We start from the raw sequence: 25,496 nt of genomic DNA, 5'->3' as shown, positions 1-25,496 counted from the left end.
CTTGAGGTTTATGATTTCCTGTTCAAATATCGTCTCAGCAATCTAAGCTTTTATTAGCGTTACGCTATCAAAAGAGAGAAATATCGACAGTAGTCTTATAGTTACCGGATTGGATGGCCATGACAATCTGGAATATGTCTTCTCCGCATTGTGAATCCTAAGAAGCATCATTCTTTCAAACGAGACATATTCTGACATTATTGTGTATGGTTACCGGATTTGGGGGACACGACTTTTTCGTTTATATATGGTTTATGATTTGCTGTTCAAATATCGTTTCTGCATTCTAAGCTCGAAACAGCGTTACTCTATCGAAAGAGAATAATATCGACAATAGTATTATGGTTACGGGAGTGGGAGGTCATGACTAACTGGAAGCTTTACTGTATTTATTATGAGTCGCATCATTCTTTCAAACGCGACAAATTTGGACAGTAGTGTGTATCGTTACAGGAATAAGGGGACACCTAACTTTCCTTTACTTGAGGTTTATGATTTCCTGTTCAAATATCGTCTCAGCAATCTAAGCTCTTATTAGCGTTACGCTATCAAAAGAGAGAAATATCGACAGTAGTCTTATAGTTACCGGATTGGATGGCCATGACAATCTGGAATATGTCTTCTCCGCATTGTGAATCCTAAGAAGCATCATTCTTTCAAACGAGACATATTCTGACATTATTGTGTATGGTTACCGGATTTGGGGGACACGACTTTTTCGTTTATATATGGTTTATGATTTGCTGTTCAAATATCGTTTCTGCATTCTAAGCTCGAAACAGCGTTACTCTATCGAAAGAGAATAATATCGACAATAGTATTATGGTTACGGGAGTGGGAGGTCATGACTAACTGGAAGCTTTACTGTATTTATTATGAGTCGCATCATTCTTTCAAACGCGACAAATTCGGACAGTAGTGTGTATCGTTACAGGAATAAGGGGACACCTAAATTTCCTTTACTTGAGGTTTATGATTTCCTGTTCAAATATCGTCTCAGCAATCTAAGCTCTTATTAGCGTTACTCTATCAAAAGAGAGAAATATCGACTGTAGTCTTATAGTTACCGGATTGGATGGCCATGACAATCTGGAATATGTCTTCTCCGCATTGTGAATCCTAAGAAGCATCATTCTATCAAACGAGACATATTCCGACAGTATTGTGTATGGCTACCGGATTTGGGGGACACGACTTTTTCGTTTATATATGGTTTATGATTTAGTGTTTAAATATCATCTATGCATTATAAGTTCGAAATAGCGTTACTCTATCGAAAGAGAATAATATCGACATTAGTATTATGTTTACGGCAGTAGGAGGTCATGAAAAACTGAAAGCTTTACTGTATTTATTATGAGTCGCATCATTCTTTCAAATGCGACAAATTCCGACATTAGTGTGTATCGTTACAGGAATAGGGGGACACCCAAATTTCCTTTACTTGAGGTTTATGATTTCCTGTTCAAATATCGTCTCAGCAATCTAAGCTTTTATTAGCGTTACGCTATCAAAAGAGACAAATATCGACAGTAGTGTTATAGTTACCGGATTGGATGGCCATGACAATCTGGAATATGTCTTCTCCGCATTGTGAATCTTAAGAAGCATCATTTTTTCAAACGATACATATTCCGACAGTATTGTGTATGGTTACCGGATTTGTGGGACACGACTTTTTCGTTTATCTATGGTTTATGATTTACTGTTCAAATGACGTCTCTGCATTCTAAGCTCGTAATAGCATTACTCTATCGAAAGAGAATAATATCGACATTAGTATTATGGTTACGGCAGTAGGAGGTCATGAAAAACTGAAAGCTATACTGTATTTATTATGAGTCGCATCATTCTTTCAAATGCGACAAATTCCGACAGTAGTGTGTATCGTTACAGGAATTGGGGGACACCAAAATTTCCTTTACTTGAGGTTTATGATTTCCTGTTCAAATATCAACTCAGCAATCTAAGGTCTTAATAGCGTTACGCTATCAAAAGAGAGAAATATCGACAGTAGTCTTATAGTTACCGGATTGGATGGCCATGACAATCTGGAATATGTCTTCTCCGCATTGTGAATCCTAAGAAGCATCATTCTTTCAAACGAGACATATTCTGACATTATTGTGTATGGTTACCGGATTTGGGGGACACGACTTTTTCGTTTATATATGGTTTATGATTTGCTGTTCAAATATCGTTTCTGCATTCTAAGCTCGAAACAGCGTTACTCTATCGAAAGAGAATAATATCGACAATAGTATTATGGTTACGGGTGTGGGAGGTCATGAAAAACTGAAAGCTATACTGTATTTATTATGAGTCGCATCATTCTTTCAAATGCGACAAATTCCGACAGTAGTGTGTATCGTTAAAGGAATTGGGGGACACCAAAATTTCCTTTACTTGAGGTTTATGATTTACTGTTCAAATGACGTCTCTGCATTCTAAGCTCTTAATAGCGTTACTCTATCAAAAGAGAGAAATATCGACAGTAGTGTTATAGTTTCCGGATTGGGTTGCCATGACAATCTGGAATATGTATTCTCCACATTGTGAATCCTAAGAAGCATCATTTTTTCAAACGATACATATTCCGACAATATTGTTTATGGATACCAGATTTGGGGGACACGACTATTTCGTTTATATATGGTTTATGACTTCCTGTTCAAATATTGTATGATCAATCTAAGCTCGTAATAGCGTTACTCTATCAAAAGAGACAAATATCGACAGTAGTGTTATAGTTACCGGATTGGATGGCCATGACAATCTGGAATATGTATTCCCCGCATTGTGAATACTAAGAAGCATTATTCTTTCAAGCGAGACATATTCCGAAAGTATTGTGTATGGCTACCGGATTTGGGGGACACGACTTTTTCATTTATATATGGTTTATGATTTAGTGTTTAAATATCATCTATGCATTCTAAGTTCGAAATAGCGTTACTCTATCGAAAGAGAATAATATCGACATTAGTATTATGGTTACGGCAGTAGGAGGTCATGAAAAACTGAAAGCTTTACTGTATTTATTATGAGTCGCATCATTCTTTCAAATGCGACAAATTCCGACATTAGTGTGTATCGTTACAGGAATAGGGGGACACCCAAATTTCCTTTACTTGAGGTTTATGATTTCCTGTTCAAATATCGTCTCAGCAATCTAAGCTTTTATTAGCGTTACGCTATCAAAAGAGAGAAATATCGACAGTAGTCTTATAGTTACCGGATTGGATGGCCATGACAATCTGGAATATGTCTTCTCCGCATTGTGAATCCTAAGAAGCATCATTCTTTCAAACGAGACATATTCTGACATTATTGTGTATGGTTACCGGATTTGGGGGACACGACTTTTTCGTTTATATATGGTTTATGATTTGCTGTTCAAATATCGTTTCTGCATTCTAAGCTCGAAACAGCGTTACTCTATCGAAAGAGAATAATATCGACAATAGTATTATGGTTACGGGAGTGGGAGGTCATGACTAACTGGAAGCTTTACTGTATTTATTATGAGTCGCATCATTCTTTCAAACGCGACAAATGCGGACAGTAGTGTGTATCGTTACAGGAATAAGGGGACACCTAAATTTCCTTTACTTGAGGTTTATGATTTCCTGTTCAAATATCGTCTCAGCAATCTAAGCTCTTATTAGCGTTACTCTATCAAAAGAGAGAAATATCGACTGTAGTCTTATAGTTACCGGATTGGATGGCCATGACAATCTGGAATATGTCTTCTCCGCATTGTGAATCCTAAGAAGCATCATTCTATCAAACGAGACATATTCCGACAGTATTGTGTATGGCTACCGGATTTGGGGGACACGACTTTTTCGTTTATATATGGTTTATGATTTAGTGTTTAAATATCATCTATGCATTATAAGTTCGAAATAGCGTTACTCTATCGAAAGAGAATAATATCGACATTAGTATTATGTTTACGGCAGTAGGAGGTCATGAAAAACTGAAAGCTTTACTGTATTTATTATGAGTCGCATCATTCTTTCAAATGCGACAAATTCCGACATTAGTGTGTATCGTTACAGGAATAGGGGGACACCCAAATTTCCTTTACTTGAGGTTTATGATTTCCTGTTCAAATATCGTCTCAGCAATCTAAGCTTTTATTAGCGTTACGCTATCAAAAGAGAGAAATATCGACAGTAGTCTTATAGTTACCGGATTGGATGGCCATGACAATCTGGAATATGTCTTCTCCGCATTGTGAATCCTAAGAAGCATCATTCTTTCAAACGAGACATATTCTGACATTATTGTGTATGGTTACCGGATTTGGGGGACACGACTTTTTCGTTTATATATGGTTTATGATTTGCTGTTCAAATATCGTTTCTGCATTCTAAGCTCGAAACAGCGTTACTCTATCGAAAGAGAATAATATCGACAATAGTATTATGGTTACGGGTGTGGGAGGTCATGACTAACTGGAAGCTTTACTGTATTTATTATGAGTCGCATCATTCTTTCAAACGCGACAAATTCGGACAGTAGTGTGTATCGTTACAGGAATAGGGGGACACCTAAATTTCCTTTACTTGAGGTTTATGATTTCCTGTTCAAATATCGTCTCAGCAATCTAAGCTCGTAATAGCGTTACTCTATCAAAAGAGAGAAATATCGACAGTAGTGTTATCGTTACCGGATTGGATGGCCATGACAATCTGGAATATTTATTCTCCGCATTGTGAATCCTAAGAAGTATCATTCTTTCAAACGAGACATATTCCGACAGTATTGTGTATGGTTACCGGATTTGTGGGACACGACTTTTTCGTTTATCTATGGTTTATGATTTAGTGTTTAAATATCATCTATGCATTCTAAGCTCGAAATAGCGTTACTCTATCGAAAGAGAATAATATCGACATTAGTATTATGGTTACGGCAGTAGGAGGTCCTGAAAAACTGAAAGCTTTACTGTATTTATTATGAGTCGCATCATTCTTTCAAATGCGACAAATTCCGACATTAGTGTGTATCGTTACAGGAATAGGGGGACACCCAAATTTCCTTTACTTGAGGTTTATGATTTCCTGTTCAAATATCGTCTCAGCAATCTAAGCTTTTATTAGCGTTACGCTATCAAAAGAGAGAAATATCGACAGTAGTCTTATAGTTACCGGATTGGATGGCCATGACAATCTGGAATATGTCTTCTCCGCATTGTGAATCCTAAGAAGCATCATTCTTTCAAACGAGACATATTCTGACATTATTGTGTATGGTTACCGGATTTGGGGGACACGACTTTTTCGTTTATATATGGTTTATGATTTGCTGTTCAAATATCGTTTCTGCATTCTAAGCTCGAAACAGCGTTACTCTATCGAAAGAGAATAATATCCACAATAGTATTATGGTTACGGGAGTGGGAGGTCATGACTAACTGGAAGCTTTACTGTATTTATTATGAGTCGCATCATTCTTTCAAACGCGACAAATTTGGACAGTAGTGTGTATCGTTACAGGAATAAGGGGACACCTAAATTTCCTTTACTTGAGGTTTATGATTTCCTGTTCAAATATCGTCTCAGCAATCTAAGCTCTTATTAGCGTTTCTCTATCAAAAGAGAGAAATATCGACTGTAGTCTTATAGTTACCGGATTGGATGGCCATGACAATCTGGAATATGTCTTCTCCGCATTGTGAATCCTAAGAAGCATCATTCTATCAAACGAGACATATTCCGACAGTATTGTGTATGGTTACCGGATTTGTGGGACACGACTTTTTCGTTTATCTATGGTTTATGATTTAGTGTTTAAATATCATCTATGCATTCTAAGCTCGAAATAGCGTTACTCTATCGAAAGAGAATAATATCGACATTAGTATTATGGTTACGGCAGTAGGAGGTCCTGAAAAACTGAAAGCTTTACTGTATTTATTATGAGTCGCATCATTCTTTCAAATGCGACAAATTCCGACATTAGTGTGTATCGTTACAGGAATAGGGGGACACCCAAATTTCCTTTACTTGAGGTTTATGATTTCCTGTTCAAATATCGTCTCAGCAATCTAAGCTTTTATTAGCGTTACGCTATCAAAAGAGAGAAATATCGACAGTAGTCTTATAGTTACCGGATTGGATGGCCATGACAATCTGGAATATGTCTTCTCCGCATTGTGAATCCTAAGAAGCATCATTCTTTCAAACGAGACATATTCTGACATTATTGTGTATGGTTACCGGATTTGGGGGACACGACTTTTTCGTTTATATATGGTTTATGATTTGCTGTTCAAATATCGTTTCTGCATTCTAAGCTCGAAACAGCGTTACTCTATCGAAAGAGAATAATATCGACAATAGTATTATGGTTACGGGAGTGGGAGGTCATGACTAACTGGAAGCTTTACTGTATTTATTATGAGTCGCATCATTCTTTCAAACGCGACAAATTTGGACAGTAGTGTGTATCGTTACAGGAATAAGGGGACACCTAAATTTCCTTTACTTGAGGTTTATGATTTCCTGTTCAAATATCGTCTCAGCAATCTAAGCTCTTATTAGCGTTTCTCTATCAAAAGAGAGAAATATCGACTGTAGTCTTATAGTTACCGGATTGGATGGCCATGACAATCTGGAATATGTCTTCTCCGCATTGTGAATCCTAAGAAGCATCATTCTATCAAACGAGACATATTCCGACAGTATTGTGTATGGCTACCGGATTTGGGGGACACGACTTTTTCGTTTATATATGGTTTATGATTTAGTGTTTAAATATCATCTATGCATTCTAAGTTCGAAATAGCGTTACTCTATCGAAAGAGAATAATATCGACATTAGTATTATGGTTACGGCAGTAGGAGGTCATGAAAAACTGAAAGCTTTACTGTATTTATTATGAGTCGCATCATTCTTTCAAATGCGACAAATTCCGACATTAGTGTGTATCGTTACAGGAATAGGGGGACACCCAAATTTCCTTTACTTGAGGTTTATGATTTCCTGTTCAAATATCGTCTCAGCAATCTAAGCTCTTATTAGCGTTACGCTATCAAAAGAGAGAAATATCGACAGTAGTCTTATAGTTACCGGATTGGATGGCCATGACAATCTGGAATATGTCTTCTCCGCATTGTGAATCCTAAGAAGCATCATTCTTTCAAACGAGACATATTCTGACATTATTGTGTATGGTTACCGGATTTGGGGGACACGACTTTTTCGTTTATATATGGTTTATGATTTGCTGTTCAAATATCGTTTCTGCATTCTAAGCTCGAAACAGCGTTATTCTATCGAAAGAGAATAATATCGACAATAGTATTATGGTTACGGGTGTGGGAGGTCATGACTAACTGGAAGCTTTACTGTATTTATTATGAGTCGCATCATTCTTTCAAACGCGACAAATTCGGACAGTAGTGTGTATCGTTACAGGAATAGGGGGACACCTAAATTTCCTTTACTTGAGGTTTATGATTTCCTGTTCAAATATCGTCTCAGCAATCTAAGCTCGTAATAGCGTTACTCTATCAAAAGAGAGAAATATCGACAGTAGTGTTATCGTTACCGGATTGGATGGCCATGACAATCTGGAATATTTATTCTCCGCATTGTGAATCCTAAGAAGTATCATTCTTTCAAACGAGACATATTCCGACAGTATTGTGTATGGTTACCGGATTTGTGGGACACGACTTTTTCGTTTATCTATGGTTTATGATTTACTGTTCAAATGACGTCTCTGCATTCTAAGCTCGTAATAGCATTACTCTATCGAAAGAGAATAATATCGACATTAGTATTATGGTTACGGCAGTGGGAGGTCATGAAAAACTGAAAGCTATACTGTATTTATTATGAGTCGCATCATTCTTTCAAATGCGACAAATTCCGACAGTAGTGTGTATCGTTAAAGGAATTGGGGGACACCAAAATTTCCTTTACTTGAGGTTTATGATTTCCTGTTCAAATATCAACTCAGCAATCTAAGGTCTTAATAGCGTTACTCTATCAAAAGAGACTAACTCGGACAGTAGTATGGCTGGTTACCGGATTCGGGGGACACGACATTTTCGTTTATCTATGGTTTATGATTTACTGTTCAAATGACGTCTCTGCATTCTAAGCTCTTAATAGCGTTACTCTATCAAAAGAGAGAAATATCGACAGTAGTGTTATAGTTTCCGGATTGGGTTGCCATGACAATCTGGAATATGTATTCTCCACATTGTGAATCCTAAGAAGCATCGTTTTTTCAAACGATACATATTCCGACAATATTGTTTATGGATACCGGATTTGGGGGACACGACTATTTCGTTTATATATGGTTTATGACTTCCTGTTCAAATATTGTCTGATCAATCTAAGCTCGTAATAGCGTTACTCTATCAAAAGAGACAAATATCGACAGTAGTGTTATAGTTACCGGATTGGATGGCCATGACAATCTGGAATATGTATTCCCCGCATTGTGAATACTAAGAAGCATTATTCTTTCAAGCGAGACATATTCCGAAAGTATTGTGTATGGCTACCGGATTTGGGGGACACGACTTTTTCATTTATATATGGTTTATGATTTAGTGTTTAAATATCATCTATGCATTCTAAGTTCGAAATAGCGTTACTCTATCGAAAGAGAATAATATCGACATTAGTATTATGGTTACGGCAGTAGGAGGTCATGAAAAACTGAAAGCTTTACTGTATTTATTATGAGTCGCATCATTCTTTCAAATGCGACAAATTCCGACATTAGTGTGTATCGTTACAGGAATAGGGGGACACCCAAATTTCCTTTACTTGAGGTTTATGATTTCCTGTTCAAATATCGTCTCAGCAATCTAAGCTTTTATTAGCGTTACGCTATCAAAAGAGAGAAATATCGACAGTAGTCTTATAGTTACCGGATTGGATGGCCATGACAATCTGGAATATGTCTTCTCCGCATTGTGAATCCTAAGAAGCATCATTCTTTCAAACGAGACATATTCTGACATTATTGTGTATGGTTACCGGATTTGGGGGACACGACTTTTTCGTTTATATATGGTTTATGATTTGCTGTTCAAATATCGTTTCTGCATTCTAAGCTCGAAACAGCGTTACTCTATCGAAAGAGAATAATATCGACAATAGTATTATGGTTACGGGAGTGGGAGGTCATGACTAACTGGAAGCTTTACTGTATTTATTATGAGTCGCATCATTCTTTCAAACGCGACAAATTCGGACAGTAGTGTGTATCGTTACAGGAATAGGGGGACACCTAAATTTCCTTTACTTGAGGTTTATGATTTCCTGTTCAAATATCGTCTCAGCAATCTAAGCTCTTATTAGCGTTACTCTATCAAAAGAGAGAAATATCGACAGTAGTCTTATAGTTACCGGATTGGATGGCCATGACAATCTGGAATATGTCTTCTCCGCATTGTGAATCCTAAGAAGCATCATTCTATCAAACGAGACATATTCCGACAGTATTGTGTATGGCTACCGGATTTGGGGGACACGACTTTTTCGTTTATATATGGTTTATGATTTAGTGTTTAAATATCATCTATGCATTCTAAGTTCGAAATAGCGTTACTCTATCGAAAGAGAATAATATCGACATTAGTATTATGGTTACGGCAGTAGGAGGTCATGAAAAACTGAAAGCTTTACTGTATTTATTATGAGTCGCATCATTCTTTCAAATGCGACAAATTCCGACAGTAGTGTGTATCGTTAAAGGAATTGGGGGACACCAAAATTTCCTTTACTTGAGGTTTATGATTTCCTGTTCAAATATCAACTCAGCAATCTAAGGTCTTAATAGCGTTACTCTATCAAAAGAGACTAACTCGGACAGTAGTATGGCTGGTTACCGGATTCGGGGGACACGACATTTTCGTTTATCTATGGTTTATGATTTACTGTTCAAATGACGTCTCTGCATTCTAAGCTCTTAATAGCGTTACTCTATCAAAAGAGAGAAATATCGACAGTAGTGTTATAGTTTCCGGATTGGGTTGCCATGACAATCTGGAATATGTATTCTCCACATTGTGAATCCTAAGAAGCATCATTTTTTCAAACGATACATATTCCGACAATATTGTTTATGGATACCGGATTTGGGGGACACGACTATTTCGTTTATATATGGTTTATGACTTCCTGTTCAAATATTGTCTGATCAATCTAAGCTCGTAATAGCGTTACTCTATCAAAAGAGACAAATATCGACAGTAGTGTTATAGTTACCGGATTGGATGGCCATGACAATCTGGAATATGTATTCCCCGCATTGTGAATACTAAGAAGCATTATTCTTTCAAGCGAGACATATTCCGAAAGTATTGTGTATGGCTACCGGATTTGGGGGACACGACTTTTTCATTTATATATCGTTTATGATTTAGTGTTTAAATATCATCTATGCATTCTAAGTTCGAAATAGCGTTACTCTATCGAAAGAGAATAATATCGACATTAGTATTATGGTTACGGCAGTAGGAGGTCATGAAAAACTGAAAGCTTTACTGTATTTATTATGAGTCGCATCATTCTTTCAAATGCGACAAATTCCGACATTAGTGTGTATCGTTACAGGAATAGGGGGACACCCAAATTTCCTTTACTTGAGGTTTATGATTTCCTGTTCAAATATCGTCTCAGCAATCTAAGCTTTTATTAGCGTTACGCTATCAAAAGAGAGAAATATCGACAGTAGTCTTATAGTTACCGGATTGGATGGCCATGACAATCTGGAATATGTCTTCTCCGCATTGTGAATCCTAAGAAGCATCATTCTTTCAAACGAGACATATTCTGACATTATTGTGTATGGTTACCGGATTTGGGGGACACGACTTTTTCGTTTATATATGGTTTATGATTTGCTGTTCAAATATCGTTTCTGCATTCTAAGCTCGAAACAGCGTTACTCTATCGAAAGAGAATAATATCGACAATAGTATTATGGTTACGGGAGTGGGAGGTCATGACTAACTGGAAGCTTTACTGTATTTATTATGAGTCGCATCATTCTTTCAAACGCGACAAATTCGGACAGTAGTGTGTATCGTTACAGGAATAGGGGGACACCTAAATTTCCTTTACTTGAGGTTTATGATTTCCTGTTCAAATATCGTCTCAGCAATCTAAGCTCTTATTAGCGTTACTCTATCAAAAGAGAGAAATATCGACTGTAGTCTTATAGTTACCGGATTGGATGGCCATGACAATCTGGAATATGTCTTCTCCGCATTGTGAATCCTAAGAAGCATCATTCTATCAAACGAGACATATTCCGACAGTATTGTGTATGGCTACCGGATTTGGGGGACACGACTTTTTCGTTTATATATGGTTTATGATTTAGTGTTTAAATATCATCTATGCATTCTAAGTTCGAAATAGCGTTACTCTATCGAAAGAGAATAATATCGACATTAGTATTATGGTTACGGCAGTAGGAGGTCATGAAAAACTGAAAGCTTTACTGTATTTATTATGAGTCGCATCATTCTTTCAAATGCGACAAATTCCGACATTAGTGTGTATCGTTACAGGAATAGGGGGACACCCAAATTTCCTTTACTTGAGGTTTATGATTTCCTGTTCAAATATCGTCTCAGCAATCTAAGCTTTTATTAGCGTTACGCTATCAAAAGAGAGAAATATCGACAGTAGTCTTATAGTTACCGGATTGGATGGCCATGACAATCTGGAATATGTCTTCTCCGCATTGTGAATCCTAAGAAGCATCATTCTTTCAAACGAGACATATTCTGACATTATTGTGTATGGTTACCGGATTTGGGGGACACGACTTTTTCGTTTATATATGGTTTATGATTTGCTGTTCAAATATCGTTTCTGCATTCTAAGCTCGAAACAGCGTTACTCTATCGAAAGAGAATAATATCGACATTAGTATTATGGTTACGGCAGTAGGAGGTCCTGAAAAACTGAAAGCTTTACTGTATTTATTATGAGTCGCATCATTCTTTCAAATGCGACAAATTCCGACATTAGTGTGTATCGTTACAGGAATAGGGGGACACCTAAATTTCCTTTACTTGACGTTTATGATTTCCTGTTCAAATATCGTCTCAGCAATCTAAGGTCTTAATAGCGTTACTCTATCAAAAGAGACTAACTCGGACAGTAGTATGGCTGGTTACCGGATTCGGGGGACACGACATTTTCGTTTATCTATGGTTTATGATTTACTGTTCAAATGACGTCTCTGCATTCTAAGCTCTTAATAGCGTTACTCTATCAAAAGAGAGAAATATCGACAGTAGTGTTATAGTTTCCGGATTGGGTTGCCATGACAATCTGGAATATGTATTCTCCACATTGTAAATCCTAAGAAGCATCATTTTTTCAAACGATACATATTCCGACAATATTGTTTATGGATACCGGATTTGGGGGACACGACTATTTCGTTTATATATGGTTTATGACTTCCTGTTCAAATATTGTCTGATCAATCTAAGCTCGTAATAGCGTTACTCTATCAAAAGAGACAAATATCGACAGTAGTGTTATAGTTACCGGATTGGATGGCCATGACAATCTGGAATATGTATTCCCCGCATTGTGAATACTAAGAAGCATTATTCTTTCAAGCGAGACATATTCCGAAAGTATTGTGTATGGCTACCGGATTTGGGGGACACGACTTTTTCATTTATATATGGTTTATGATTTAGTGTTTAAATATCATCTATGCATTCTAAGTTCGAAATAGCGTTACTCTATCGAAAGAGAATAATATCGACATTAGTATTATGGTTACGGCAGTAGGAGGTCATGAAAAACTCAAAGCTTTACTGTATTTATTATGAGTCGCATCATTCTTTCAAATGCGACAAATTCCGACATTAGTGTGTATCGTTACAGGAATAGGGGGACACCCAAATTTCCTTTACTTGAGGTTTATGATTTCCTGTTCAAATATCGTCTCAGCAATCTAAGCTCGTAATAGCGTTACTCTATCAAAAGAGAGAAATATCGACAGTAGTGTTATCGTTACCGGATTGGATGGCCATGACAATCTGGAATATTTATTCTCCGCATTGTGAATCCTAAGAAGTATCATTCTTTCAAACGAGACATATTCCGACAGTATTGTGTATGGTTACCGGATTTGTGGGACACGACTTTTTCGTTTATCTATGGTTTATGATTTACTGTTCAAATGACGTCTCTGCATTCTAAGCTCGTAATAGCATTACTCTATCGAAAGAGAATAATATCGACATTAGTATTATGGTTACGGCAGTGGGAGGTCATGAAAAACTGAAAGCTATACTGTATTTATTATGAGTCGCATCATTCTTTCAAATGCGACAAATTCCGACAGTAGTGTGTATCGTTAAAGGAATTGGGGGACACCAAAATTTCCTTTACTTGAGGTTTATGATTTCCTGTTCAAATATCAACTCAGCAATCTAAGGTCTTAATAGCGTTACTCTATCAAAAGAGACTAACTCGGACAGTAGTATGGCTGGTTACCGGATTCGGGGGACACGACATTTTCGTTTATCTATGGTTTATGATTTACTGTTCAAATGACGTCTCTGCATTCTAAGCTCTTAATAGCGTTACTCTATCAAAAGAGAGAAATATCGACAGTAGTGTTATAGTTTCCGGATTGGGTTGCCATGACAATCTGGAATATGTATTCTCCACATTGTAAATCCTAAGAAGCATCATTTTTTCAAACGATACATATTCCGACAATATTGTTTATGGATACCGGATTTGGGGGACACGACTATTTCGTTTATATATGGTTTATGACTTCCTGTTCAAATATTGTCTGATCAATCTAAGCTCGTAATAGCGTTACTCTATCAAAAGAGACAAATATCGACAGTAGTGTTATAGTTACCGGATTGGATGGCCATGACAATCTGGAATATGTATTCCCCGCATTGTGAATACTAAGAAGCATTATTCTTTCAAGCGAGACATATTCCGAAAGTATTGTGTATGGCTACCGGATTTGGGGGACACGACTTTTTCATTTATATATGGTTTATGATTTAGTGTTTAAATATCATCTATGCATTCTAAGTTCGAAATAGCGTTACTCTATCGAAAGAGAATAATATCGACATTAGTATTATGGTTACGGCAGTAGGAGGTCATGAAAAACTCAAAGCTTTACTGTATTTATTATGAGTCGCATCATTCTTTCAAATGCGACAAATTCCGACATTAGTGTGTATCGTTACAGGAATAGGGGGACACCCAAATTTCCTTTACTTGAGGTTTATGATTTCCTGTTCAAATATCGTCTCAGCAATCTAAGCTTTTATTAGCGTTACGCTATCAAAAGAGAGAAATATCGACAGTAGTCTTATAGTTACCGGATTGGATGGCCATGACAATCTGGAATATGTCTTCTCCGCATTGTGAATCCTAAGAAGCATCATTCTTTCAAACGAGACATATTCTGACATTATTGTGTATGGTTACCGGATTTGGGGGACACGACTTTTTCGTTTATATATGGTTTATGACTTCCTGTTCAAATATTGTCTGATCAATCTAAGCTCGTAATAGCGTTACTCTATCAAAAGAGACAAATATCGACAGTAGTGTTATAGTTACCGGATTGGATGGCCATGACAATCTGGAATATGTATTCCCCGCATTGTGAATACTAAGAAGCATTATTCTTTCAAGCGAGACATATTCCGAAAGTATTGTGTATGGCTACCGGATTTGGGGGACACGACTTTTTCATTTATATATGGTTTATGATTTAGTGTTTAAATATCATCTATGCATTCTAAGTTCGAAATAGCGTTACTCTATCGAAAGAGAATAATATCGACATTAGTATTATGGTTACGGCAGTAGGAGGTCATGAAAAACTCAAAGCTTTACTGTATTTATTATGAGTCGCATCATTCTTTCAAATGCGACAAATTCCGACATTAGTGTGTATCGTTACAGGAATAGGGGGACACCCAAATTTCCTTTACTTGAGGTTTATGATTTCCTGTTCAAATATCGTCTCAGCAATCTAAGCTTTTATTAGCGTTACGCTATCAAAAGAGAGAAATATCGACAGTAGTCTTATAGTTACCGGATTGGATGGCCATGACAATCTGGAATATGTCTTCTCCGCATTGTGAATCCTAAGAAGCATCATTCTTTCAAACGAGACATATTCTGACATTATTGTGTATGGTTACCGGATTTGGGGGACACGACTTTTTCGTTTATATATGGTTTATGATTTGCTGTTCAAATATCGTTTCTGCATTCTAAGCTCGAAACAGCGTTACTCTATCGAAAGAGAATAATATCGACAATAGTATTATGGTTACGGGAGTGGGAGGTCATGACTAACTGGAAGCTTTACTGTATTTATTATGAGTCGCATCATTCTTTCAAACGCGACAAATTCGGACAGTAGTGTGTATCGTTACAGGAATAGGGGGACACCTAAATTTCCTTTACTTGAGGTTTATGATTTCCTGTTCAAATATCGTCTCAGCAATCTAAGCTCTTATTAGCGTTACTCTATCAAAAGAGAGAAATATCGACAGTAGTCTTATAGTTACCGGATTGGATGGCCATGACAATCTGGAATATGTCTTCTCCGCATTGTGAATCCTAAGAAGCATCATTCTTTCAAACGAGACATATTCCGACAGTATTGTGTATGGCTACCGGATTTGGGGGACACGACTTTTTCGTTTATATATGGTTTATGATTTAGTGTTCAAATATCATCTATGCATTCTAAGCTCGAAATAGCTATAGAAGCTTTTGACAAGGTCTCAATAGACACGGTAGGGAAGCTGAGGACGACACCTCGTGGTAATTGTCATTTATTGACAATGCAATGCCACCTAACGAAATACGTAATCATTGTACCCACAAAGGATTTAAAGGCGACTACTATAGCCGACGCACTCGCTAGACATCTGATATGTCAATTCGGAGCCCCTAGGGCTATTCTTTCAGATCGAGGGACGAGCTTCTTGTCGGATATAGTTGAATCTTTGTTACACCTCTTTAAGGTAAATCACCTTACTACGTCCGCATATAGGCCTCAAACGAACGGGTCATTGGAACGTAGCTATGCCCCTCTTATGGACTTTATGAGGACTTATTCAGAAAACTTCGATGATTGGGACAGGTTGGTTCCATTTGCAGTTTTTACTTATAACACCAGCGTTCATGCTGCAACGGGCTATACGCCTCATGAACTTGTATACGGACGAGTAGCCCGATTCCCAATGATGATACCGCGGGAAGAAAAACTGCGTACTTATAATCAGTACTTAATAGACCTCGTTAATAGATTATCGGAACTAAAATTAGCTGCCGGTACGAACCAAATAACTGCGAAAGTACGATCTAAAAAACGATACGACAGTAAAATAAACATGTTTAAGGGTAAGAAAGGCGATTATGCCTGGGTCTTAAACGAGCCCCGCGTAGGCAAGGCAGATAGTTACTATAAGAACCCTCTTAAAATTATTGAAATACTAGGACACAAAAATGTTATTTTGGAGTTGCCAAATGGTAAAAGAATTAGAAAGCATGTAGACAAGCTTAAGTTAAAACTATAGTATATATATATTTTGTTTTAATTTTATTATGTATTTATTAATCGTTGCACTATTATACATGTTGAAACTCCTTTCTTCTCTTCTTTTTGCTCCTATTTATTTATTTTTTTTTACTTTTCCCCTTCTATGACGAACCTGTATTTTTGTTTTTGTTCTTTACATGTGATTACATCTATTTTCAGGACTATCCTACTATTTTTTTTCCTCTTCTTTTGCATTAACCGATATGTGTATTCAATTCTATCTACTGTCGTTGCTATTTCTACCTTTCTTACGGACAAAAGGACAGGAAACATATACAATAGAAAAATTAGACAATAATCCTGGACTGTATTATGAACAATTGAGTCAGGTTAAAATGAAAAGAGCTGATTGGAAAGTTTATATAGCTCTCAATATCGCTTATTTAGTAACACAGTCGCGACAATCGGTAGATTTCCGCTCATTTTATGACAAATGTGTTATTCATCTACACATGGCGACCTGTGCCAATACTTTGGGAGAACAAGGACTGGACCTAAAAATGAAAACTTTAAATAGTTTGCACAGGGACGTCATTTATGTTTCTAAAACAATGGACAGTATTGCTCCGCCCAAAATAAGGAGCCCACATAGTATAAGAACTAAACGTCTAACGCCTTTTGGAGGCATTGGTACGCTTAGCCATAGCTTATTTGGACTAGTGACAGAAGACGAAACTAATGAGATAAATAAAAATATAGATCGGCTATTTGCAGACCAGAAAACTATGGCAAATCTAGTAGAAAAGAAAACTCATGTAATATTAACTGGCATGGACAAATTATATACTATGATGGACAAACATAGCGAAATTATAACACACCTAGAATCGCAAGTTACGGATGTACTAAATAAAATGGAAGACGACCGGAAACAATGGGACTACATTATGCTCTTGTACGGAAGAGCACTAGAGGCGCGTTTAGATCATTGTATTGATGAATCCAGGAGACTATTGGACATATTGCATAATGTCAGAGAGGGTAGGATACATCCAGACCTGCTTACCACCGACGTACTACACCAAATAACCTCTGATATCAAACACGCATATCATGACTTGGATTTTTCGATACCTTCAGAATATTTAAGAATAGAAGAGATTGTAAAAATTTCTAAGGTAGATGCAATTCACAAATCAGGACGGACATTCATAGTTTTGCATCTGCCCTTAGTGGACAGAAATTCATATAACCTTTACAGGTTGCATTCCATATTAGTCCCTCGACCATACACATCTACAGGAAATTCAGCCTACATAAGATACAAATACCCATATCTGGCCCTGAACAATGATCTAAAACAATATATGCGTTTGGATTATGCCACTCTAAAAAAATGTATAAGTACACATTATGCATTCATTTGCCCGACCAAGGCGCCGCTACTGGACATTAACCTCAACCAGGATTGTGAAGTCCGAATGCTATTACAACCGTCGCAAAAGGAAATCTATAATTATGACTTGGTAATTAGGACACAACAAACGATGCAGTGGAATTACATCGAATCTGACGGATCCTGGTTGTTTTCAGCGGTAAAACCCGACAACTTACGTATCAGTTGTCCGGGTCATAAAGATGAACCTGTCCGTCTGGAGGGCATTGGTATTATTAAATTAGCGCCAGGGTGTATAGGACACACAACTGACGCAACGTTAATGACCGAAATAGATAGAAGTGCTACAGAGCAATATATCAACAAACCGGACCTTACCCTCAATATATCCTTCCTTTACCCTATACTAAACAAATCCCCTAATAACCTCCAAATAACATCATCTAAACGACAAGAAACGATAAAATGGGCACCTCAATTGGTTGGCTGGAAAAATAAAGAAAGAACATTAACCGAAATAATGGACAAAATGGAAATAGTGGGCGAGCATAAACGTGTAACGTCCTATCATTCGAATCTAATCTACGGAGGGTTGGGAGTGAATGGAATTATATTCCTAACTGCTACACTCTTGCTAGCTTATAAATGTTGCAAAACAAAGAAATGGGAAACGTGTACTAACAATACTAAGAAAAATAATGAATTGGACATAAAACAGAACCCTGCTACTATGATTACCTTCACCAATACACTAGAAACAACTAGCGTCACTCGACACGATCTTACTAATATGATACCCGACCCCGAAATTCCCTTCTCCTTAACCAATCGAGAGACAAAATCGGGACTTCCGAAACAAAGCCCTGTAACAATCTAAACTACTGACTAACACAACTGGGACCATTAGTACCGGACTTTATCTCGTGTATGGAAACGGCATGGACGGACCCGTATTTTCTTTTTTTAGCCCTAGCATTCTTCTTGGACATAATGAATAATCAGCTTGCTTCGAGTATTGAAGATCCAAGAGGCATTAGATTCTTGTACTCGGCCGACATAAAATTGAGTGACTTACTCGTAAAATTGGAATCTGTAGGGACGATTATAGAATTCCACTCCATAGAAAGTACATCAGGACCGGATACAAAATTGGCTCTGTGCCGATACCAAGACACCAAACAGGCTGAAAAGGCTAGAAAGCTGGCGCAAGGCATTACTGGAACTTCCCGAAAGGAAGCCGTATATTCAGCCGACTTGAAATCTCGAATATACAAGAGTGTAATAATAAAACCAAAGACACCCGTTAATAAGAAAAGATTATTTTGTAGACTACCTTGGGCAGTCCCGGAACAAAATAGGGAGATTGAATTTTTCGAACATTTTGTCGAATTTGGACGACTATTATATCATAGAGTAGTAAGAGACAATAGAGGACGACTTTCATTGGGGTATGTACAATACTGTAATGAGAAGGATGCAACTATAGCTTTACAATTCAGTAACCCTGAGTATGGTGCACAATATGCTAAAGACCGTGAACAAGAGGCAAAGCGAACCGTATTATGCTGGTTATGTGACGATTATGTCGATGCAAAGCTAGAAGATGAACATTTCTATACTTGCAAGTGGCAATACCAGAGGACATTGTGGTTAAACAAAAATAATTCTGCATCTAACAACAAACAACGTAAAGTTAGAAAAAAACAACGTACATCGAACTCACTTGAACGACTGTCAGAAAGGCCTAAATACATGTCAAATATATTGGTACAAATAACAAACACCGGTGCCGCCAGCTCCTCTGATACATCGACCGAATCACGAACAGGACATGGAATGGACGTTGCTGAAATATACATGAAGAAACCAAATTCAGAATCTGACCGTCCAGAAAGAACGGTCAGATTCTGAATTTCATCGAACAAAACTTGGAAATGATTGATGGAGAAATCGAGACTGAGGTCAACTCAGAAGATGAGAAGTACTTAGAAGATACAGCTGCGTCATAAGAAAATATTTTTTTTTTTAACTCCTCTCTTACATGAACTATTTTATATATACAATTTTATATAGTTTCGTGATGTTACGAACATTTTTATTTATCAAAACCTGTATTATTTTACCTTGAATTTTAGTATGTAAAACGGGTAAAAGGACAATAATCATATAATCGGACTTCACAGACTGTCTTTATCACTCATAACTCCATTCATTCATATACTCTCTTTAAAACTTTTACTAATGTCTCTCTCTTGTATATCTTTATCCTACTATTATTTTCTTATACATGGACATAATCTTACAGGACATAATCATGTCAACGCCCAATAGGATGAACGCTTTAACGAAAGGGGTCACAGTAGCACCCTACCATCAAGAAGAAAATACCTTGGTGGTTACTTTCCCTTGGACTACCGCGGAATCTGATGTAGTCCAAAACCTCGTAACTTATGGACCTATCGAACAACTGCATCAATTAGAGTCTCGACTGGATGGACACAAGTCCCTCCGTATACGCTACTGCGCCCACGTGGACTATCATTCGGCCTTAAACAACTACCTGAATGATAGTATCCAGTCCTTAAATCCCGACTCTCCCAGAGTTGTGATCAGAGAACACGAATTTGGACATCGGGTATTCCTCCGAATCCCGATGTACTGTTCGCGGGAACAAGTATTTAAGGACTTGGCAACCTGTGGGACTCTGGACTATATGTATTTTACGCCTATCACGACATATGGTTCGCAATTCCATTTGACCTGCAGTGTGCGATTTGTGTCCAAGGGTTCTGCTGCTGAGGCTGTCCGACTATACCATAGGGTATATGGAGCCAAATTGAACGAACTAGAAAGGGTTGTCCCCCTGTCCCTGCACAACAAGAATCAGTACATTTTTCATGCACAATGCAAAAGCATTGTCATGAAGAGGGATTTCGAAACCCATAAAAACCTATGTAACAAGCAAATAGGTAAGGATTGGAAGAAACATTGGCCATGTGACAAATCCTTCGAAAAACGAAGCTTCTACCTCCACCTACGTCAATGTCAATATGAGGACTGGGTGGAACCAGAGCAGTCCGAAGAATCTGTGGGACAAAACCTGGTATTCACCACCATCCTGGAAAACATTATGGACAAGTTGGCAGCAATGCCCATAAACGCTACCAACCTTTAACTTTATCAATCCTTAGAAACCTTTTTTTTTCCTCTTCTTTTCTCTTATCTTTATAAAAAAAAAAAATAAACATAAAAAAAAAAAAAAAATAATAATATAACACGTATAGTAACCATTTTAATAGTAAATATATTACCCGTTTTCGTCATCCTTAATCATTCATGTTTATTCATTCTCATTGGACATATAATTCCCGAGGACGGTAATCATTCTAAGGGGGGGGAGGATGTTAAGTGACAACTTTTAAAATTCACTTAATCCTGATATATGTATTAATGTAATGTAAAACTTATATGTATTAGTATTATGTATAATTGCGCCGCGCGTATTAATTGTACACGTTAAGCACGCGTGGGCGGTCCGGCGGCCGCGTAGTAATGCAGTGACGGCGTAGTAACACTCTCGCGCGGCATGACTGTATCGCCCACGCCTAACAAAGCAGTCTCGTGCCAGTGCTAATCACGACCAGTCATACACACCATAATTCTCTTCAGATTTACGTACAGTTTTATTCAGTTCTTTTCATACAGTTTTGATCTCAGTTTTTTTTGTCAATCAGTTTTTATTTATCGTCAAATTCCTAAAATCAGTATATTTATATCCTTCCTATCAGCGATTAACGTATACGCGCGACGAAAGTTACGGCGTATATATATATATATATATATACGTATACAGCGTACGTTCAGACCAATTCCAGCACAATTACTTATTACAAGGATAACAGTTATTATAAGGACCAGCAAAAATAAAAGGTTTATATTTCTTGGACGAATATTTTAACAATATACACATTTATATAACTATATAATTTCAAGGACAAGTCTACTAATAATAATAATAAATAAACTTTTAACAAGTAAGTAACTCAAGGTTCATTAGTGTAAACTTGTTTTCTTCTTACCTATTTTTCTATAATAATAATAATACTTGGAATAATTACAATTTGGCAAATTTCATTTTGTGTATAACTACATATATATATATATATATATATATATATATATATATATATATATATATATATATATATATATGTAGACGTGTATGCGTTCGTTAAATTCTTAATTATTTTGGCTTTGGTATTTTGCTCTCGCGACTCTTTCCATTTATTATCATAAATACCGGTCATACCAGCGTAATGTGATCTTCTCGATTACATAGCATTATAGCCTACGCTGACGAAGTATTTAAAAATTAAGCACGTCCCCAGATAACATGATATGCATGTGTACGGGATAAATAGTACGTCTACAATATTTTGACGAGCTCGATTCCAAGTTGCTGAAACTCTTGAGTAAGCTTTAATTCGAACTTTATAGAGAACCTCTATATAAATATATTCCAGTTATTTGATTTTTTTTTATAAATATACTTATACGTAAAATATATTTAATAATTAACTAGCGAGCGTTAAGTGAGCGGGGCCTCATATATGCAGCAATACACCACATCGAGTTATAGTGTCGCTCGTTTGCTAAAAAGACACTAACGACGTGTGTGTCTATTAGAAAACACGTAACAATTCAACTGCTAGTAAAAAAGATATTACGCGAAAACATGAAAATAGATCAAATTTTTTTTTCAAACGGTTGGTTAATAATGTTCTGCCCCAATTTTAGACTTTAGATGAAGATATATTGTCAGCTATCCATAGGAAAAATTTCGTGCTTTTCGGAAAAAAGTACGCGAAAAATGCTCTATTGCCTGGACTACTATGTGAGAGAGTAGAGCCGACAGCAATAGGCAAACTACTCTGTGTGACTTAACTTCGATAATCTCCAGGACAACGTGTAAGCTAACAAGCATCACAATCAATAGCAAGCCGACCTTCATCACGGTTTACGTGGAATCATTTTTATTTGCATACCGGTCAATCAGTTCTCACTTCAGTTCACAGTGACATACAAATACTTGCTTCGGACTTCGGCGCGAATACCTCGGTTGTCTTTAGTGTATTCTTGGCCTTACGATCAAATGCAGCAGGAAAATGGATGCCGGTTTTTCCTCTCTTTGATATGATATTCTTAATTTAATTAAAAATAATACTCATATATCGTGTAATTAGGTATCAATAACAGGATGCAGGTTAACCGTGTAATCCTCCATCTAACCTGCAATATTCTCCATAGACATACCTTGACCATTTCTATATCGAGAGATGCACGTCATCGCATCGATATACGTCATTAATTATTATTTGCCATGTTGTGTGCGATTGCGGGTCACACATAATTAAAAATAAATTGAATTATTGATTTAGCGCTCTTTTTATATCTCATAAATAAATATTTACATGATCATATAGCCTAACAAAATCTATATGATTAGAATGTATTTGGTCACCCTAATACAATCTTTAAATAATGAGTTCACATGGAGCATGAAGAAATTTGGGCTCGCAATTATTTTAAGTTATTCTGGAATACATGAACACATTAAAAGGTCGATATTTCTTAGTTAGCTCACATATCGTTTTATATTACATAATTTATGTACATCTTCAGTTGTTCTTTAAATTCAGAATCGAAATTTAATGAACATGGATATATACAGGGTGGCCCATTTTAAGTGATCCACTCAGATATCTAGATTGGAGTGAGTTTTATCAAAAAAAGTTTCAGACAAAAGTTACTCAACTTTGAGGGGGCCATGTTTCTATGACCTTGGATTTGACCTTGGAGGTCATGTTCAAGGTCATTTCAAGGTCAACTTTGTTTTTTTAAATAGGAACCCGCATTTTTGACCCCGGATTCGGAAAGAGCGGGAAATTTTACGTCCAAAACGGTATTTTTAAATTTTTTTTCATGGCCTTGAGAAGGTCGATTTAAGGTCAAATGCTTGAAAAACTGCATAAAAGCGTTTTTTTAATTTTTAAGATATCGAAAAATGACCTCTACAAAATTTGTTCAGAACAGAGTGGGCCACCCAATGCACCAAAAACCTTTGACCTTTAACCTCATTTTGAAGGTCATTTCAAGGTCGAAGTGTTTTTTGTAATGGAAACCCCTCTTTTTGACCCCGGATTCGCACATAGCGCGAAACTCAACACAATACCTTATCCAAACGTCGGATTTCGCGCTATGTGCGTATCCGGGGTTAAAAAGAGGGATTTCCATTACAAAAAACACTTCGACCTTGAAATGACCTTCAAAATGAGGTTAAAGGTCAAAGGTTTTTGGTGCATTGGGTGGCCCACTCTGTTCTGAACAAATTTTGTAGAGGTCATTTTTCGATATCTTAAAAATTAAAAAAACGCTTTTATGCAGTTTTTCAAGCATTTGACCTTAAATCGACCTTCTCAAGGCCATGAAAAAAAATTTAAAAATACCGTTTTGGACGTAAAATTTCCCGCTCTTTCCGAATCCGGGGTCAAAAATGCGGGTTCCTATTTAAAAAAACAAAGTTGACCTTGAAATGACCTTGAACATGACCTCCAAGGTCAAATCCAAGGTCATAGAAACATGGCCCCCTCAAAGTTGAGTAACTTTTGTCTGAAACTTTTTTTGATAAAACTCACTCCAATCTAGATATCTGAGTGGATCACTTAAAATGGGCCACCCTGTATATATATATATCTATATTTATATAACAGAAAAAATATACATAAAATCACTCTGAGAATGTAATGTAATTAATGAGTACGATAGTAATAAATAGGTCCAACGGCTGAACTTAAAAAAGCAAACTACTAATAATTTACTAATAGAAATAAATCATACCTTTACATAATATATTGCTTTGAGATGCCGAATTTCCATTAATAATACAGCAATATAATGAATGGCTAATAAAGTATCAATGAACATTACAGCGTAATTAACCAAACTTTTGTAATCAGTCAAATTGCCTAGAGTGACAGTCTTTGAAAGTTCTGTAATCTGTAAATGTAGTTATGTTATGAATATTCATATATAATTGTGCGTTTTCACGTATATATATTTAATATGTAATAAAGTATTTCTAAATCTCTAACTTTATGGTGACTGAAAAAATGTTTGTGTAGAAAGCAAATATTTTAATAACAAGAAGTAAAACATTTGTCGTGAAAGCAGACAATTTGATGTATTCATTATTTCTGCATTTTTTTCAAGAAATGCAAGTAATTGTTAGAAGTATGATTATACGCTTACATTAGAATTTAATGTATAAATTTGACAAAAGTGTTCTACTGTTTAACCTGCAATTTATTTACTATAAAATAGTGTGAAATAAGTCCAGGATAGTCAAATAAATCAATTTTAATATTATATTAAAATATAAATGTCATTAAGTATTTTATCATTTAATGTAAAATTAAATTATTCGATAGAAAGCTCCAAAGCATAACATTTAAAGGCCCTAGGCGATTTTCTATAGTGATT

At 36.5% G+C, this 25,496-nt stretch overlaps 1 protein-coding gene across 5 annotated transcripts in view; it reads right to left on the bottom strand.

Annotated features, from left to right (window-relative positions):
* The window catches only part of LOC131675454 (vang-like protein 2-B), a 294,445-nt gene that overhangs the window by 85,449 nt on the left and 183,500 nt on the right, over nucleotides 1–25,496 (bottom strand). For 4 of the 5 annotated variants that reach the window (XM_058954437.1, XM_058954435.1, XM_058954438.1 and 1 more), the window contains one exon: nucleotides 24,855–25,013. The exons of the other annotated variant lie outside the window; for it this stretch is intronic. In XM_058954437.1, the coding sequence (XP_058810420.1) occupies nucleotides 24,855–25,013 (159 nt within the window). The remainder of the gene's footprint in view (nucleotides 1–24,854; nucleotides 25,014–25,496) is intronic. 5 annotated transcript variants of the gene reach the window in all.

The sequence above is a fragment of the Phymastichus coffea genome, unplaced genomic scaffold, assembly GCF_024137745.1.
Source record: "Phymastichus coffea isolate CEN01 unplaced genomic scaffold, Cenicafe_Pcof_1.1 PCOF00022, whole genome shotgun sequence".
Classification (NCBI taxonomy): Eukaryota; Metazoa; Arthropoda; class Insecta; order Hymenoptera; family Eulophidae; genus Phymastichus; species Phymastichus coffea.
The sequence above is the reverse complement of the archived record's forward strand: the minus strand, read 5'-3'. Positions and strand labels throughout refer to the sequence as shown.